At 33.1% G+C, this 19941-nt stretch overlaps 5 protein-coding genes across 5 annotated transcripts; 2 read left to right on the top strand and 3 right to left on the bottom strand.

The window, feature by feature from the left end:
• On the top strand, window positions 1–397 carry LOC123891439 (protein GLUTAMINE DUMPER 6-like). Its single transcript, XM_045941315.1, has one exon. The coding sequence runs from the start codon at window positions 14–16 to the stop codon at window positions 395–397; it is 384 nt and encodes a 127-aa protein (XP_045797271.1). The 5' UTR covers window positions 1–13.
• A 1649-nt stretch (window positions 398–2046) lies between these two features.
• On the bottom strand, window positions 2047–4721 carry LOC123891438 (omega-hydroxypalmitate O-feruloyl transferase). Its single transcript, XM_045941314.1, has 3 exons — window positions 4503–4721; window positions 3906–4380; window positions 2047–3092 (listed from the first exon to the last, which is right to left on the bottom strand). The coding sequence occupies exons 2-3, from the start codon at window positions 4353–4355 to the stop codon at window positions 2226–2228; spliced, it is 1317 nt and encodes a 438-aa protein (XP_045797270.1). The 5' UTR covers window positions 4356–4380; window positions 4503–4721; the 3' UTR covers window positions 2047–2225.
• A 1366-nt stretch (window positions 4722–6087) lies between these two features.
• LOC123891437 (actin-related protein 2) lies at window positions 6088–13265 on the bottom strand. Its single transcript, XM_045941312.1, has 15 exons — window positions 13104–13265; window positions 12755–12865; window positions 11616–11750; window positions 11456–11527; window positions 11286–11364; window positions 10848–10897; window positions 10272–10375; window positions 10099–10167; window positions 9956–10019; window positions 9198–9266; window positions 8914–8997; window positions 8243–8301; window positions 7274–7340; window positions 6946–7029; window positions 6088–6532 (listed from the first exon to the last, which is right to left on the bottom strand). The coding sequence occupies exons 1-15, from the start codon at window positions 13143–13145 to the stop codon at window positions 6452–6454; spliced, it is 1170 nt and encodes a 389-aa protein (XP_045797268.1). The 5' UTR covers window positions 13146–13265; the 3' UTR covers window positions 6088–6451.
• A 1117-nt stretch (window positions 13266–14382) lies between these two features.
• Window positions 14383–16325, bottom strand: LOC123892085. Its single transcript, XM_045941931.1, has 4 exons — window positions 16213–16325; window positions 15240–15790; window positions 14894–15179; window positions 14383–14755 (listed from the first exon to the last, which is right to left on the bottom strand). The coding sequence occupies exons 1-4, from the start codon at window positions 16323–16325 to the stop codon at window positions 14383–14385; spliced, it is 1323 nt and encodes a 440-aa protein (XP_045797887.1).
• A 266-nt stretch (window positions 16326–16591) lies between these two features.
• On the top strand, window positions 16592–19035 carry LOC123891436 (60S ribosomal protein L7a-2). Its single transcript, XM_045941311.1, has 6 exons — window positions 16592–16731; window positions 16820–17075; window positions 18004–18173; window positions 18274–18402; window positions 18485–18577; window positions 18686–19035. The coding sequence occupies exons 1-6, from the start codon at window positions 16729–16731 to the stop codon at window positions 18815–18817; spliced, it is 783 nt and encodes a 260-aa protein (XP_045797267.1). The 5' UTR covers window positions 16592–16728; the 3' UTR covers window positions 18818–19035.
• The last annotated feature ends 906 nt before the right edge of the window (window positions 19036–19941 follow it).

Below are 19941 nucleotides of genomic sequence, written 5' to 3'. Positions count from 1 at the left end.
GAGAAAGCGAGAGATGAGGCCAATTAACAGTGATTCATCATCATCAACAACAACAACCAATGAGATTAAGATAAGTAAATCTCCATTTCCTTACTTATTTTTAAGTTTAGCTCTAATGATAATTTTAGTTTCAATGGCATTGGTACTCCTTGTATGTTCCTTTAGAAAACGTGGTTCTTCTCAATCATCAAATTTAGATGAAGAAATGAAGCACGTAATTGTAGAGATTAATTCCGAGCCAGAAATACTTGTGATTATGGCGGGAGAAGATAAACCTACTTTCCTAGCTAAACCAATTATCAATTCTTCTTCTTTGCCTAATTGCACTTGTGGAGCTCAATCAAGTTCAACAATATCTTCATCAAGCTTAACCAATGATCAAACATTGAATCATTAACTTGTAATTGTTATTGTTATAATAATAACAACAAAATTTTGATGTAGTTTACATATTCCAGTGATTTTGTGAGCACTGAATATGATGATGAGATTTTTTTTTTTGTTTTATGAATTTTTATTGAGCCATGCTAAGAAGTGTTTCGGTGACGACTTTTTGTTTATGATAATGAAGAGATGACGATTTTGCTATTGAGTATATTGGTTGTTCTTACTATATTATTATTGTCACTAATCGATTAGTCTAGTGATTGGAGTTCAATGTATATGAATTTGAATTTTGACTCAGAACAATTTATTAGACAAATTTTATTTAAGTTCTGATTAAACTTTGAAATTCAAATTATTAGAGTTTTTCTCCTAAAAACTCGAGTGATGATGATAAAAAAATGTGACTAATAGGTTTCTAGAAGTAATTAGTATGTAGAGATTTCAATCACAATATAAATGTGACTAATGCGTCAAAAAAAAAAATGTGACTAATAGATTTCAATTGCTCCCTTCCTTAGCAAAAAAAAAGTGTTGTTTTAGCAAAATAATTTTCTTTAAAAAAACAAATAGTTATTACTTTCTAGAAGTAATTAGTAATTACTTTCTCTTTTTTTTTTTTTGAACCAAAAAAGTAATTACTTTCTTTAAAAATAATTTTCTAGAAGTAATTACTTTCTTTTCACCTAAAAAAAATCACTTTTTAAATATATCAGTTATTCAACGAACTTAAAATTATATATAAGTATTTTTATTTAAAAAGAAAATGCTTAGAATAAGAATACTTTTACTGATAATATTTATAAAAAAAAAAAAGAAAATAATTGAATGGTGAAATTATATTATTTTGTCCAGATCAAAAGAATTCAAAATTTCTTTAGTAAAAAAAAAAAATCAAAATCTCTATTAATAGGGGACCATATTTACTTTTTAACATTATTATTGCATTCGTTTTTAAAATATGCGTATACATCTTATTTGAATATGTATCGATGTACTACTGAGGTGAATAATCGTGACAAGTTTAAAAATTAATAAATATTATTTGTGAACCTATTAAAATATCCACCTAAGCGGTTTACCAACATATATGATATAAATTGCATTGACCTTCCTTGAGGCCTTGAGGTTTGTTAAAATGTCACTCATACTCTCTATTTTTTAACCAGATACAAACCTCCCCTATATAATTTTCAATGTGATAAACATTCCCCTCTAGGTTAACACCCTTTGCGGTCTGTTAATGTTGTCGATTTTCATGTGCAAGTTGGGCTTAATGAGCTCAACTTGAAGTCCCACATCGAAAGTCATGAATCCGGTGTGAGAGTTTATATAGGATTGGACAATCCTCCTCTTTGAACATAGTTTTGAGGTGGAGTTAGGTTCAATTTGTAACCGGCTAAAAATTTAAAGAGAAGCGATAGAAACACTCTTTTTTTAACACTTACCGTCTAATTTGTTGAAATTAATGTAGGTCCCTCACTTTGGAAATAGGTCAGTCCTTATCATTTGTGCCACTTTGGAAATTGGAAATATCATAGTTCGACCACTATCTATAACAATTTTTAGTTAGGTCATCCTTATCATTTGTGCCGAACTATATAAATTACTGGAGATAATTTCCTCTGAGAGTTAAAACAAAAAAAATATATAGAATGCATGAATTTGAAATAAACTAACTTCATCATTAATCAACAATACAAAGAAGGCCTTAGTTATTGACTAGTACCAATAAATTCATAAACATAATAAATACTCACTTTTCTTTTCATGAAATGATAGAACCATATAGTAAAAAATAACATAATCATTCATATCACATTAAATATAATAATAAGACCCTATATCTGCATCATCAAATCTTGAAAGATCTTCATGACAGGAGCAGGCAAACCAAGAAGCACATTAATGCTTCTCCTCTCTTGACCATGTGAAAGGAACAATATCACTTCCTTCTCAGGCAACGAAACTGGTCCGGACAGAACAGGTTCTCCCCAACCGAAATCAGTGGTATGAAACGGAAGCCGCGACCAAGTTGTGATCAAAAGTGTACAAGCCAAAGAAGGCCTAGCTCTTGTTACCTCAAAATAATCAATAGCTGATCTCATGTAACTATCAGTGACACTCTTAATTGCTTCTTGAATAGCCTTCACGGTATACGAAAAGGGCTTGTTCGTGATTTCACCTGCTTTACAAACCGATTTTGTTAGTACAATTCCATTCCCAAAATACCCTTTTGGAAGTTTTGGTTCAAATTTAGCCCTTCCATCAACAGCAAAAAGAAGCTTTGTTTCTTGTTCTGGCAACAATTTAAGTGCTTTTGTTCTAGCTATCCAAACAAATGCTGAAAGAACTTCAAATGTTGTGCAAGATTCAAGAACACCATTTTCATCTTCCATAGCTTTTTTCTTCAATTCTTTTAGTTTCTCAAGATCAAAACAGAATGATCTGTACACCATTTCATCTTCATATAAGCTACTTGTATTTGATTTGTCTTCAATGTCAGCAAATTCTTGGTGCAAATGCTCTATCATTGGCGGATTGCGCGCCTTTAGAATGGTTCTGTCAAGAATTGGAGGGATTGAGAGTGGTTGGCCTCTTGCTAGTTCTCCCCATGAGTTCACAAACTCCATAGCTCCAATGCCATCAAACATACAGTGATTCATGCATAGTCCAAGAGAAAAACCTCCACATTTAAACTTGGTTACCTGAAATATAGAATTTGCACTTCAATATTACAATACTATATTGAGTGCATGTTTGGATTGACGGTAAGTTTGACATAATTATGGCGTGTCACCGCGATTTTGACAAAAGTTGTATTTTTGAGCTTCAATAAAAACATGTTACCACTGTATTTGTGGGATGCAGATTCATTGGTGTATACTAAGCACGCAGTTTTATACTGTAATTAATCCTAACTATTGATTTGTGATTGGACGGCCAGATTTAAATATCAGTTTTATACTGTAAAATGATCTCAGTCATCGATTAGAAATCGGACGGCCCAGATCTATTACAGCATCCTGTTTTGTAACTGCGACAAATCTGATTCTGTATTTGTGACCACGACCATAACTTAAACTTTAACTATGACTTGTTAGATTACCATTAAGAGCTAGATGAGATAAGGTTTAAACATGAGTTTACAAATGGAGTCAGTCCTCACTTTACAAGTCAATTTTATAAAAGTTAAACCGGCTCAACCCAAATTCTAAGAATTCCTACATAGAAATGACAACGTGACTAAGACCCCCTTCTGGGTTAACTTAACCAAATTTTACTTAACTCCTAACTAAACTCCACACTATTAGGATTCCCGTTTTGTAGGAACCAAAAAAAATATCTAGTATCTATACTTTTGAACTTAGACTTGGTCAAAATCAGTGGGGGTCGGTCTTTGAAGTTAGTGATCAAAAGTACTATTATGAAAGTTATGGGTTAAAGTCGTAAGTTTGTGAAAGTTGGGATCAGGTTAAAAGTGTAATTTAGCCTAAAAAATAAGTAGTCACAAAACATACCTGAGCAACCAAAGGAGGCATCTGAAGAATATGTTTAGCATCAGGAATATCATAAACCAACATACCAAGAGTCCTTGGATCAGGTTTTGTAATATCACCAATTTCTTCCATTAAACAATTAGCTTCAGCTTCAACAAAAAGAGCACCTTCTCCAGTACAATCTACAATAAGTTTACCTTCTGAGCTTATACTTAATCTCCCAGCAAGAGGATAATAATGAACAAGAACATCCCTTAATGCATTCTTAATCACTTCATTAGCATTCTCATTTCCTTTCTCTTCATTTTTGAAACAATAAACAGTTCTTACAATTACAGCAATATTTTGATCAAGGTTTGATAAGAAATACATTCCTTTCTTTGTTTCTTCAGATGGTTGAACAAGTGTTGGTTCATTTGTTAGCTTTACATTAATTTTTTTGTGGAAACCATTTTCATTAGAATTTTCCATCTCAAAATGTTGTTGATTAATTCACCTGTATCACAAAAAAAAAAAAATAACAAAAGAAAAATGTTTAGAGATTAAGGATAAATGTTGGAAATGTCACATGAAATGTATGTGTTTAAGGAATGTATGTGTTTGTGTTTGTTATCATACCTGAATTGCTTCACACAAATATGATATGAGAAATGTGACTATGTCTCTTTGAGTAGTTGTTATATATTGTATGATATGGAATGGTATCTTAGGTGTTTAAATATAAGATTATGATTGAAAATAATTTAATGTGAAGAGGTGAGAGTTAGTTGTTTTTGGACAACGGTACAAGCTACAAAACATGAAATTTTTGGAAAAAGGTATTCTCGAATTACAGGTAATAGTTTAGCAAAATAATGTCTCGTGAGTTTAGGTCGGTAGGCAGGGACATTGCATTATATATGTTGGGGTTGAGGTTTGAATCCCGATAATCCCACTTTTTTTTACAGATGAAGTGACAATTATCATCAGAAACTCACACACATAATTCTAAGATTTTGGGTTCGAACTTGACTAAAGGCATACAACCTAATAATATTATAGCATTTATCAATTGAAGTAGGTCTTACGGACATCTTGTTAATATTTTTCTATTTATTTATTTATTTATTAATCAAACCAATTGACTCATGATCCAAACTCTCGCCGATTCAATATGATATTGGACACCTTTGTCAAAAAAAATTGAATCTCAATTAATTTTATTTTAATTTTTTTAGTTTGCTTTCTCTTTGTGAACTCTTGGATTATGTTTATGTATATGGGTGAGGTTAGGCCACTAGTAAAGAGACCTAAGCCAAAAGGACCAAGTCAGAAATGTTTCAATGGCCTTATTTGGTGAGGTTGGTGACCATCTCATTTGATAACCTAATATTTTACTTCATTTGAAACAAAAGGAAAAGTAAAATAAATAGTTGTTGCTTCCTAGATGATGAAACAAATGTGAACCGTTCTTTCCTCTTACATCATCATTTTTGCTTTTGGCAGTGTTAGGAAAAGTTGCATCATTGAGTAACGAATTCATCTAAATTGTTTAGTGAATGTTTTATCTTGATTGGTAGTATTTAGAAAATTTTGAGAACTATTAATATAAACCAATAAAAATTTATTAAATTGATTATATAGTTCTTGTTAATTTTGGTTCCATAAATAAGATCTTTAATTGAGTTTATGAGATTTGGGGTTTTAGAGACAACCCATTTTCTTTACATACTTGGCACACCCCTTGTCAACTTGCTTTTCATGTACAAATTTTGTACGAGCATCTACCATAGATTGGGGATTATTTTTACCTAATAGAAAGCACAACTTCTTATGTACGCTCATGAAATTGGATTCTCTATATTTAGTTAGTTGTACGAAAATCATAGTTAGTCATATTGATTGTTGAATCGAGATCGAACGATACAACTTTTAAACTCGATTTTGAAATTTTTATAAGAAATCAAAATTTGTTTGAAATTTGCACTGTAATGTCTTGATCCACCAATTACCGGTGAGGTTGACTGCGTGAATGCAAGAATTTGTGATCGCAAAAAAATCGAATGTATACCCCATCTAGAAATGAATAAAATGGAATAACTAACATATAGAGCACAACATCTAGAAGCATTTTGTCTCTTTTCTCTAAGGTGCGAGTCCCACATAGCAAAGAGTCTCTAATTCTTTTTATAAGAAAAAAATGCATAAATCGCCAAACCGTTAATGTTTTTTAAAGGTATTAGTTGGAGTGATTTAATATTTACCAAGCAGTAACACTGGAACTAGTGTTGGTACAAACTCTCAACAAAGTAACATGAGTATGAAACTATTTTATTCACTATTACAACAATTTTTGTAGCAAGTTACATGAATTCTTTTGTGTGTTTTGTGTGTCTATCAAGAAACAAGACTTCTTGTGATTTGACAACTAGCCTTCAGCTATACAAGGAGAACAGCGTTTAATGCAAAGCTGTTGAAGGCAGTTTTGAAATTTCAATAGCTTTGAGTATTCATCACTCAGCCTCTAATGTGATTCTGCTTCACAAAATAATCTCTTATTTTCAGTTTGATAGCTGGAACTCGATAAGTCAAGCTTGGCCGCACCTACTCAGGCAAGCAATTCCTTCTTCTAGATAATCTTCTCTGTTAATCCAAAACTCTGGTGCATCCTGTGTTTTAACCACCAGAGACAAACTTTCATGGATGATGCTTGTTTTCAAATTAAGAAAGACCCAAATTATTTGGATCCTTTGAAGTAAAAGATAATTTAGAGAGTAAATTGCAAGAGCTATAAACCTTGATCGGATGAAAATATGCCAACATATAGTAAAGAAAAAACTACACTTGGGGTCGTTTAACTTAATTAAAAGTTTCAAACGGGTCAGTTATCTTTTTTTCGTGTCAAATTAGTCTTTTATGATCGTCAAAAATGTTTACACCGTTTAACCAATTTTCATCAATAACTTTCTAAACAACGGTTTCTAATTTTGCACTTGAGATTAGTCAAATCCAATAACATTCACAGCTACTAAAGGTGTATATGCATTATGCAACAAGCCAAAGATCAATATTTAACTCAAACCTTCATTATTCCTGCAAGGACAGCACCTCCAAGGTACACCATGTGTTTCCTACGTGGTGGATCCTCAATTCTTAATCGTAATTTCTGATCATCATAACATGAAAAATGAGAACAAGTTAAATTGAATGACAAATTTAAGCAACATTTTCCCTCATTCTGACTATAAAAACAGCTTAGACATAAACACTTATACAGCAAGTGCATAATAGATAAGCACTTGATAAGTTGTTTTCGATGAATGTCAAAATACAGGAAGAAAAATAGTACCATAAATAATACACACAGGATATACATGCAGAAGCAAAAAGAAAAGAAACTTGAAGTTTACCTTCAGACCATCTTTGTTGCCCTTCAAAACAACATCCAAATAACGATCAAGTATTTCTCTTTCCAATCTGAAAATGGGGGACAGAAAGAAAACAGATTTGCCAACTTTATTTTGGAAACACAAAGAAAATCCAAACCTTTTTAAGAGAACCAGATATCATGTCCAACAGATAAAAAATATAAAAGCAGAAAAAAGGGGGCCTCCAAAATTATTTATTTACATCAAAATTTGCTATACGAAACAATCTAGACTCTAGAAGTATACTACTCGATGCATAACATTATAGCAAGAATTAGGCATCTTTAAATGGTAATATGCTTATTCCTAAAAACAAAAATGGTGTGTGGTTAGGTATGTAACTAAGCTTGCTGTATGTCCAGTTTATAACTGTATAGAAAAGCTTCTCATTTAACTGAGATGAAAGGGAATCTACTGTCATTATTAGTTTTCAAATAACCAACTTATAGTATAGAGTTCTAGAAGACACTTTTGGCTAAAGAAAAATATACAGAGACGTACCCTAAACATTTGAGTATTGGACAATGGGTGAGTTTAATTGGTAATACATATGATGCATTACCTATTACTATATGAGTTTGACGGAACATGTATATCAGTGTAAACCAGTTTGACATTGACACTAATGAGAGTCCATTGTATTGCCCCATCATCCCACTCTTGTAAATGTACATTGAAATTGATTGTATAATAAAGTGGTAAACTAGTGAAGTAAGTTCTTATTGGATGTCGGTGTAAAACTACTTTACATTAACAGTGCATGCCATTTAACTCGCTACTATATAGAATTAAAATATCATAACCATGGATTTAGCTGAAAAATAAACTAATGGATTCAGATCAGAGTCATTCAGTACATGTTCAAAGAACACATATATTGGTGATAATAAAGAAACTCAGCACGACAAAGATTAAGGACAACTAGAGCTATGTAAAGGAGAAATAACCAACCGGCTTGGTAATCCAGGATACATGGTGCTCCCTCCACTTAAGACAATGTGTTGATAAAGCTGCAAGACAAAAGCTCAGAACATTACATGGAATAAATTGCATGACATTTTCAAAATACAGAAGAGGAAAGAGGAATGCTCTGTGCAAGTTATATACAAGATCCTCTAGAAGTGGTTTTAATCATAAGTGTAAGTTCTTCAATTTAAGGCATATTTATTCATGAGCAAGGGTAGATGGGGAAATTTTAAAGTGTATTAACTCAGTATTAATCACATCTCAACTCCATATTAATTGAAAAAACAAGGGAATCTGAAAATTATTCGGTCACAGACACATGCAAAAGAAAGAGAGGACACAGTGCATCCAACAGATATGAATCATGATAGCAGGTTAAAAGTAGAAAAGAAGAATAACTAAATAACGTGATGACTGCTATTTAAAGACAACTAGAAGGGGGAAACGAAATCACATTGGAGTTGCTGAGGTGATGCATCTAATTGCTTTCATAGATGTTGTTTCAGAAATGGTGGCTAAGTTCTAATATTATTTCACACCCGCGTAGTTAAATTTTAAGATAAGATACCATTACATACTTTTAAATCTTAAATGGAGATAAGTAAAACAAATAACTTATGATATTAAAGAATATAATTCCAAATGGAGCATCATACCATCATCCGGTTGTCGATGTCCATTTCTTGAATGCAACGAAACACCATGTCAGCCATTCCATCACCTTCAACATCTATAAGTTCCTGCAAGAAGGGGGAAAACGCTAAAGAAATCATAAGCCATAAAATTATACCCGCTATATATTTTGCTAAAACTACACTGGCACATCATAAAAATACTAAATGTTAAAAAACCCTCCTATAGGAATAGGATAATCATTCTGATAGGGTTTTGAAAAGTTGATTTAGAGAAAACATGAGTTAAATGGGCACCAAATACGTACCGGAGTGAAAAGAGCCTCAGGGGCCTGGAACCTTTCAGTGCCTACTTTAATGACCCTTCCATCTGGAAGCTGATTTAGAGAGTGCAAATCAATAAGTGATATCAACATACACAGTATATGAAGAAAAAAAAAACACCTTTTGTTTTGACATACATGAACCCTATGTTTTTAGTCCTCCAACAACTTGGGGTAATTGCAGTTAATCCCTAAAGTTTTAAACATATCTTTTTGTCCCAGATGTTTTGAAATGTGCTACAATTGGTTCCAGTTGTTTTGTTTTAGTCTCTATAATAGAATTTTTTTCTTATTTTAGTCCATGTAATATTCATTTTAAAACGAGTAATTGAACATAAATTAAATATTACAAGGCCTGAACATGAGGAAAAAAAAAACTTATAATGTAGGGACAAAAATATATCATCGAGGACCATCAGTTGTAGCATATTTCAGAAATTGGATGATGAAAAACTACTTTTGAAAGTTTAGACACTAAAATCGACAATTACCGCAAGTTAGGGGACTAAAACCATAATTCACCATAACAATAATAATAATTAGAATAATACTAATCCTACTACATATTACACACATGCATTAAGCCACAAGAACTGTGAATTGGTTTGAAAAGCATATGAAAAAGAAACTTGCTAAGAACATTTTTAACAGATTAGCAGAACTTGAGTCGTCTTTGCCTTTATCTTCAGACAAATCATTTCGACTAGAACTAATCATATACAGATTTCAGGATATCAACTTACAGTATAGTTCTTAACAAGGATAGTGGTCTCAAGCCCCAACTGATATTCCCTCTTGTAGTCATAGCTGCATTAAAATAGATGAGTTATTTAGAAAACATTGTAGAGCACACAAAACCAATTTTGGCTTGAGATTTGTTACCAACCTTATATAGCATAGCTTCTCCTTGATTTCCCTGACAGTCTCAAAATCAGAAGTCCTATTCACTGCATATCTTGAGGAAAGAAAAATGTGTTCCAGTTAGAATTGAAGCATAAAAAGGCTCAGCTTTTCATAATACTGATATTACGACTGAAATGAGAAGAAAATAGCCCTCACCCCCTCCTTGAAAGCAAATCAACAAGATAGGAAGTTATATGTCGGCCAGCTACATTCATCCGTTTCGTCAAATGAGGGAATGAATAGCCATCAACAACTGGAACCTGGATCAAAATCAAACCTTTCATTACTAACATTTTAAGAATGAATACTTAAAATAATTTTTTTTGTCATAAAACTAAACGTGTTAACTTCCATAAACCATGTATCTACACATTGCTTGTGTGCCAAGATTATAATTGGTGAATGGGTGATCAATTAGTATATCATATTCATAAAACGTGCTTCAAGAAATAGAAATGATGAATCACACAACATTTCACCATTTCAATTTTGCTTCAAGCAAACGCAATACAGGAGAGTAGTCATTTTCTTTCAGGGAATCGGTTTAAATTTACTTCACCACAAATATTAGATTTTCTTATCTCAAAACTGCATGGAACCATTAAGGATGTATCGTATCATCGTATGATACAATACGAAATAAAAGATAGAATCTTAATCTAGCAGTAGCACCATCTTAGTGATCCGCATGATAAACATAATTAAGAAACATAGATGTTAAGTAATTATTACCACATGAGTGACACCGTCACCCGAGTCTATAACTAATCCAGTAAGCAAACCTGAGACAAACAAAGAAATATTATGAAGGCACAAAGAATGCATATTGATAAAGGAAGAGAAAATTTTCCAAGAGACCGAATAATAAAGGTAGCGCAAGTTAGCCCTATTTCAAAGCCTTGCAAATTAGGATATATGATGCCGACACATATGGTGTATAAAATAAAATTATACATTATAAAATATCCAAGGTTTAATTTCCAAAAAAAAAATCCAAGGTTTATAAATACCTCTATTTTTTTTTCTTTCATAAATACCTATATGTTATTATAATTATGAGTTAGTAATTTCCAAAACTCTAATTAGGATGAGATACAGCAATTATGGGGTGTAAACTCTAGATAAAAAAAAAAAAACAAAACATCAACCTTCACTCATCTCTATAAGCACCTTGAGCATATAATGTTAGAACAGCTTGGATTTGGATAAACACTCCAGCAAAATTGTACTTCTCGAACATTGTCTCAACCTGCCAGGTCAAATAAAATAAACAATAATATTTAAAACAATTAATATGTAAGAAATCAGCAAAAGGAAGCACACAATTGGTCCACACAAACCATTTTTTCTCGATTCTTTGAGGGATTAAGAGGCGGATCTGTGAGTAGAATCTTACAGTCTTGAGGGTTAATCTGTCAAGGAAAATCGTGTACCGTAGTTAGCTACAAAATCAGCAGTCATAGTTGAAAGAACAATGTGAAAGAAGGAATAGAAGGTTACTTTTAATTCATTGTAAAATGCATGATCCCACACATGATTCATGTCATCCCAGTTTTGAACGATTCCATTGGTCACAGGATAAGATATATCAAGCTGATGCCGCAGGTCTTCACATCCTTCGCCAACAACAATATCCTACGGAGAACATGATTTTAAAAGTAAATAAATAGATAAATAAATCTCACAAAGACCTAAGCAACATCCTAAAAACATGAAATTTAAGTGTATGTAATATTTATAGTTTATGATTAACTAGGCTTAAGACCTAACTCAACCCCACAAAACTGACTTGTAAGATGAAGACTGCCCAAGCATTGTAAACAGTACTCAGAACACAGTTCTAGTTGATATGGGACTCTCAACACACTGTTAGGAGTCCCACATCAAGTATATCAAAGTGTTCAATGTGGTACTTAAGCCATGAGGCTCTCCCACCAATTGGACTAGTCTTTTGGGTTTGGCTCTCCTCACGTGCTTAAGTCCTAACACACACCCACTTACATTCAGAAATGGACATCTGAATTCTAAAGTGTGGATTAACAGATCTAAAATAAGCGCTCTAATACCAATTTGGGGGATGAACAAATGCAGGTCGAAAAATCTTTAATCATTAACAGATCTAAAATAAGCTCTAATACCATCTTATAATTTGCGAATTAACTAAACCCCACAAAACCGACATTTAATGTGTTGACAAATGGGGAAGAATAACAAAGATTTTGGCCCAATAACATGGGTATGTCTGGATTGACTTATTTGAACTTGTCTACTAGCATAAACACTTGTGAGACTATTTGGATTGGTTTATTTATCTTTTTGTTGAAGAAATAGCTTATATATAAACAATGTTGTAACTCGTAAGTGCTTAATTAAGTTGTTTATCCGAACAGGACCCAGGTCTCGAATAAGCTCTCTTGTCATCTTAGAATTTGGGCTTAAGGTCTAACTCATCCCACAAAACTAGTTTATAAGCACTACTACTTCGGTCATATCTCTAATCAACGCGCAACTCAAACAACTAAACACGGCGGATCACTAAAATATTAATGTGATAATAATCATAATAATAATAGCAACATTTCATATCATAGATCAAACAAAGTACATATAATAATCCTTTAAAGGTATGACAAACATACTTTTAACTCTTGCTCGGTAAGCGATTCTTCGTAACGGAGCATTGGCCTCCCAACCACACAAGGAAAAACGGAAGTGGGAAAATTCTCACCAGCAAAACCGCACTTAACATACTGTATTAACATAGAAACACAAATTAACTAATTAATTAAATAAAACAATGTTAAACATAAAATTCGAAAACAAAATTCATGATATATATATATATATATATATATATATATATAACTAAAGTTTTATGCTAATATGAGATTTTGATTTTAATGTTCCAAGATCTCTTTGGAAAATGGATCCATTGCAATGCGAGTTTGATTTAGAAATGAAATGAAGAAATTGGTGAGAGAGAAGTACTCCGGTTCCGTTGTCGCAAACGACGACGTTTTTGCTGTCCATGGTGTGTGGTGCGATCGGTGGATTTGAGTTTCAGTTTTGGTTCGGCCGGAGATGGCGTAGTAAAGCAGAAGTAAAGTAAACACCGAGAGGGGTGGTGGGGACTCTATTTGTTAGAACGTCTAGTCAAATCAATGGAACTTAAGTTAATTAAACGACTTCATGCTTGTCGTTTTAGTGTTTTCCAACAATAAACTTTCCTGTATTTTTGTTTATTTTTTTCTTTTCTTTTTAAAAATAAAAATAACAAAATCATCAAGATTAAAGTTTTTTTTTTTTTACCGGAAAATATCTCATTCATTGCAAACAATAAGCTCAGAAAGTACAATAGATGAGACAGTGATATTCTCAAATCATAAATGAGAACCTAAGTTCATAGCTACACATATTAGGCTATGAGTAGCCTTGTTCTTACATTTTTTAACGGCCAAAGCACTAACATTTAACAAGCTAAATAAAATATCTAAGCAATCAGCCACAACTAGATCAATTTCAACAATGTTAATTTTTCCTAAAAAATAGTTAACAACATTCTCAGAATCCATTTCCACCACAACATTTTGAAAATTATGGTATTTGATCCATTGAAGACACCACCTCAAGCCACGAGTTTCTGCCAACATTGGGGAGCAAGACATTCTTTTTCTTTTGGTTGCTGCAACCTGCACAACACCTTGATGATTTTTACCTATTAAACCCCAACAAGTGTAGTTGTTTTTAAAACATCCGGCATCAATGTTTATCTTAACAAAATCCACCGGAGGCGGTTCTCATTTGTTATCCACATCATAACTGATAATCAACTCACTGACAACATTAGTTATTAGATTACATGCTAAGTTAAATTCTTCATCCATAACAGAAATATTTTGGACAGCAATCATACAATTAGGGGACTTTTTATTAAAGACACTGTCATTTCTCATCTTCCAAATAGTCCACAGAGATAGACTAACAATTGAGTTGCCATGAAGTGAGACTAACAATCCATTGCAAAAAATTCACATCTGTTGGGACATGCAATCCTAGAGGTGACAAAAATCAAAACCTTTGAATTACCTGACAGTGCATAAAAAGGTGTTCTTGTGTTTCTTCTCCATCATGACACAAAGGACAAATAGGATTCAAAACAACTCCTTTTTGTTCCAGCCTACATCTAGTTGGAAGGATACGTTGAACTTTCCAAATCGACTTCCTAATTATGGTGTTTCCCGCTGTTGAAGGCTCCGGATTATCTCTTCTAAGAGAGAGAAATATTGAGGATTTGGTTTGCCTCAAACTCATTCAAACTGTTCATAACGAGCTCTCTTTTCCATTTCTTTAAATCAACATCAATTAATTCCGCAACAACAGCATCTTCGTCTAGATTGCATACAGGGCTCCAAACTTTGAAACTTAATAACTCAGGAAGCCACGAATCTTTCCAGATTTTCACTTGCTGCCCATTTCCAATTGTCCATCTCAGGCCAAGGTCAATCACAGACTTCGCATTAAATAAACTTCGCCAAGCATAGCTGGGTTGGTAGCCACATTTGGATTTCAAAAAACATGATCTAGGGAAGTACTTACTCTTGAATACTCGAGATAGAAGAGAATCTTCATTTGACATCAGCCTACAACATTGTTTGCCCAAAAGAGCTTTGTTAAAATTACTGGATCCTCTAAATCCGACTCCACCTTTGTTTTTAGCTCTCCCTAAACGATCCAAGCTCAACTAGTGAATTTTATTTTTCTGATCTGAGGAGCCCCACCAGAACTTAGAGAGCATGGATTCAATATTTGCACAGCTTCCCTCGGGAATCTTATAGCAACTCATAATGTAATTAGGAATGGCTTGGGCAACAACCTTGATTAGAGTTTCTTTCCCTGCCTTGGATAAACATTTTTCTTTCCAACCCTTGACTTTCTTCCAAATCTTGTCTTGAACAAAAGCAAACACTTCTTTTTTGGATCTTCCAAAAATCACCGGAAGCCCCAAGTATCTAGAATGAGATGTCACAGGCTTTACTTCAATCTTGTTACAGATAATGTTTTTCTCTATATCAGACACATTTCAGCTAAAAGACACTTCAGACTTTTCATAGCTAACCAACTGACCTGAGGCTAACTGATACTTGTTAAGAACTTGGATAATAGTATTGGCTTCATTCATTTTGGTTGGCTCTTGCAAAGAGGAGACTATCATCCGCAAACAGGAGATGTGTGATTTTGGGAGCATTCCTAGCCACTTGGATACTGTGAATGGCTTGGCTTTGAGCCTCTTTATGCAACAAACCAGACAAGACATTAACACACAGAAAAAAGATGGAGAAAGTAAGTCACCTTGGCGGATCCCCCGATTAGGAGAAAAACTCGAGTTAGGTTGGTCATTGATGAGAATTTGGTAAGACACGGTAGAGATACATGACATGATAAGCTGCAAAATCCTTTCTGGGAATCCCATGCTCTGGAGAACACCTCTGATGAAAGCCCACTCCATTTTGTCATATGCCTTCGCCATATCCATCTTCAACGCCATAGTCCCTCTTTTCCCCTTAACTTTCTTATTCAACCAGTGGAAACATTCCATAGCAATGAGAGAATTATCAGTGATTAACCGACCTTTAAAGAAAGCACTTTGTTCCTCGTCAACCACATCAGGCAAGATACTATAAAGAATAAAGTTATATATATGGGCACAAGCACAACCCAAATACCTATTAGATGAGATAGCGTCGATCTTCAAAATGACTTATCGTAGCTCATACTAAAAAAAACACGGTTTTAATCTTGATGAAATTTCCGTTGCGATCCTAAATGCACATAATAATTCTCACTTTATTATTCAAGAATCATGCATCGATATTGCATCTCGACTTCCCAAAGGGGGCTTCTCACATCTAACACAATTTTGAGAATATTGTACTTTTTTTGGTGTCAAGTTTGTTGTAAGTAAACAAACTCGAAGGCACTTCCAACGTCTAGGCTAAAGACCAATCACCATTTATACGTAAGTTGGAGTCGTCTACTAAATTATTTATAAGTAAATTTAACTGCAAACATGCCTTTCAATTATGGCCACCAATATAACACATTTTTCATTATCGACTCCAACAACGGCGTTTGAAATACTCTCTCCACATCAATTTCAGACACCAGGTCATTCAATAACTCCACACCCGAACCTTTGTCAACTTCGGCCATTTCGTAAAACTATTGTTAATCGGAAACCTGATTGGGTTAATACACTTGTTGCTTGTCGTGGTGGTCCAAAAATTAACTTTATATTTGCAACATCCCAATCTTTGAAACCTTAATCTTTAGTATAAAAAAAAACAAAAAAAAAAATAGCATAATCTAATCTTTAGTAAAACAAAAAACAAAAAAAAAAGCATAATCTAAAAATGAAGAGGGGGGGGGGGGGGGGTATGAGAGTAAAAGTTCATATTTACATAATCGCTTCTTCTGGCCCATACCCGACCCATAATTTAAAAGCCCGCATTTTCATAACCCTTTAAGTTCAACATACAAGGCATTAGGGTTTCTCTTTCGTATAAAAGCTTTCTCCTTCCTTCCGCCACTTCCATCAACAACAACAACAGCACCAATGGTATAACCCTTCTCCCTCTCTCTCTCTTCAATTCGATCTAAATAGTTTTCAACTTATTCTGAAACGCGATTATGTTTTATTATTACAGGCACCAAAGCGCGGTGGAAAAGCACCAGTTGCAGCTGCTAAGAAGAAGCAGCCAGAGAAAGTGGTGAACCCACTTTTCGAGAAAAGACCTAAGCAATTTGGGATCGGTGGTGCTTTACCTCCAAAGAGAGATTTAACAAGGTTTGTGAAATGGCCTAAGAATGTTCAAATCCAGAGGAAGAAGAGAATCCTTAAGCAGAGGTTGAAGGTTCCACCAGCACTTAATCAGTTCACTAAGACTCTTGATAAGAACCTTGGTAACTATATTTAATCCATTAATCATTATGAATTATGAATATGAATTTAGATTTGGTTTTAGTTTTGTGTGTTTGTGAAATGTTAACAAAATTATTAATTAATTATGTGTGGTCAATAAAATTTGGGTTTTTTTTTGTTGTTGATTTGTTTCATATAGAAGTTACATAAACAGTTTTCAATTGTTGTTGTTGTTGTTGATTTATTGCATGATGCAGATTCATATGATGTTTTAAGATAAGGGTGTGTTGTATGACTCTTTGATTTTGTATGATTTGTTGGTTGCTACTTGTATCTGACTTTTGTTCTGACTTTTGATTTTGATTGTGTTTAGTTTTAACTTGTTTATTTTGTTTAATGCTTGGAAATGGTATATGATATTAGGTTTAATGGGTGAAGACTGACAAATGTTGGTTTTTATTTGGTGTATACATGAAGTGTTTTGATGGGTGTTGTTAAAATTTGTGAATAATTGATATATTGAAGTTTCACTTTTGTTGTTTTTTTAACAAATTTCACTTTTGTTGTTACTTATGTTTGGTATCATAATCGGTGATTTTCTAAAAGCTACACGTTGTAGCTTCTGAATCACCGACTTTGACATATTTGCTGTGGTACCAAACATAGGCTAATATGCTTCATTAATATTTATGAAAATGATGTGATATCAGACAATTTGTTGTTGTATGATTTGTTGCATGTTAGTTTACGTAATTTTTCATTTTATTTTGATTCTGATTCGCTCAAATTCATTTGTTTTGTGATTGTTGTATTATATATTTACTGTAAATGACTATTGAGATTCTTTATGAAATGATTGTTTATGTCACTGATGATTTTGAGACATTGTTTTCAATGTACATTGGTTATGAATAATATTGTAATTGCTTCTAGTATGTGATTATTGATCTTATTTAATGTACTTTGCAGCCACAAACCTTTTCAAGATGCTCCTCAAGTATAGGCCAGAGGACAAAGCTGAGAAGAAAGAGCGTCTTTTGAAAAAGGCTCAAGCCGAAACTGAGGGCAAAACCGTTGAGACAAAGAAGCCTATTAATGTGAAATATGGTCTCAACCATGTTACATATCTTATTGAGCAGGTATTGTGACTTATGACGTTTATGCAAAATTATGCATAGTCTCATATTCACACCTTAGTTTAGTGATTTCTTACTAAACAATGACCATTGTCTATCTCAGAACAAGGCACAGCTTGTTGTGATTGCTCATGATGTCGACCCAATTGAGCTTGTCGTCTGGCTTCCAGCATTGTGCAGGAAGATGGAAATTCCTTACTGCATTGTTAAGGGCAAAGCACGTTTGGGAACTGTAAGTATTACCCTATATCTCTATAGAATTTTCACCTGTGGATTTATAATGTGACTTATTCGGTTGATTGCTATTTTTGCAGATTGTTCACAAGAAAACTGCTGCTGTTTTGTGCCTGACCACTGTCAAGAATGAAGACAAAATGGAATTCAGCAGAATCCTAGAAGCCATTAAGGTAGTACAAACTTTTCACTTTTGATTGTTCATTTTTGTTTGCTTGTGTATTCTCTAATAGATTAATAACTTAACTTAATCTGATCTATCTTTTCTTGCTATTTTTTAGGCCAACTTCAACGACAAGTATGATGAATACAGGAAGAAGTGGGGTGGTGGTATTATGGGTTCCAAATCTCAAGCCAAGACCAAGGCCAAGGAAAGACTCATTGCCAAGGAAGCTGCTCAAAGAATGACCTAGAAATTTCATATGCTTTTGGTTATTTTAGAACTTTCTGTTTTGTTATTCTTCTATATTTTTGGTGGAGGCTTTAAAAACAAGTATAATGTGCAATTTTCCTTTCATTCTGCTGTTAGCTTGTAATTCACAACCATGGTTTCATTACCTGCGCCTTTTGCTGAATTATTTCAGTAGTTGTTTTAGACTTAAATATGGATTGTGTTTTTTTGTCTTCAAAATTAACCTGGCTACTTTCTAATTTACTGATTTATTTATCCTTAACCTTTTTCAGTTATTTGTTGATGCATTATTAAATTTTTGTCTATTATTTTATGTTAATCCTGTGTCTGATTTTTATCACCAATTAAAGTTATCATTTTTTTTTGACAAAATTAAAGTTATCATTTTGATATATTCATATAACATGTTTTGATCAACACATTTCCATTACACTATTTTTTTTTTTATAAATGTGTTTTTAGGTACAGATTTGAATAACTTTTGAGATTAATGTTTATGATTTTTGGATCATGTCATTTCGAAATTATTCTCTTTCTTTTTTAGATTAGTGTTGAGACTAACCATTTGTAAAGGGTGAAGTGATAAAAAAGTAATTGTTGAGATGTGCTAGCTAACTGTAGATTAAGCAATAATTAGAGATGATAGTGGAGCTTTCAACATCACATAGGAATATTTTGATAATATAAGCTTCAAGAGTCTTTGATAGCTCTTCTCGAAGTAGGCTAAGATGAGATTTGGATTTGTGATGGTTAATAATTTTTTTTCGTACAATGATGGTTAATAATTTTGAACATAGTTATCATGAGAAATTTTGGTTTTTTTTTTTTTTTTTTTTTATAATTTGTGACAAAGAAATTGAGTTTTCTTTTTTCCTTATAATTTGGGACATAATTTGAGACGGTGGAGAGAAATTGAATTTTTTTTTCTTATAATATGGGTTAGCATGTAAGTTTTCATCCTTCCAAACCCCCAAATGTTAATGGCCAAAAGATAAGGTATATTCCTTACCTTAGTGACTTCTTGAGGTTCTTTTGTAAATTCAGTATCTTCTGATTTCTCAAGTTTTATGAGGAACATCTTCCACAAAAATTTATAATATTTTAAGGTAATATTGAGATGGTATT

This window comes from Trifolium pratense, linkage group LG6 (genome assembly GCF_020283565.1).
Source record: "Trifolium pratense cultivar HEN17-A07 linkage group LG6, ARS_RC_1.1, whole genome shotgun sequence".
In the NCBI taxonomy this organism is placed as follows: domain Eukaryota; kingdom Viridiplantae; phylum Streptophyta; class Magnoliopsida; order Fabales; family Fabaceae; genus Trifolium; species Trifolium pratense.
The sequence above is the reverse complement of the archived record's forward strand: the minus strand, read 5'-3'. Positions and strand labels throughout refer to the sequence as shown.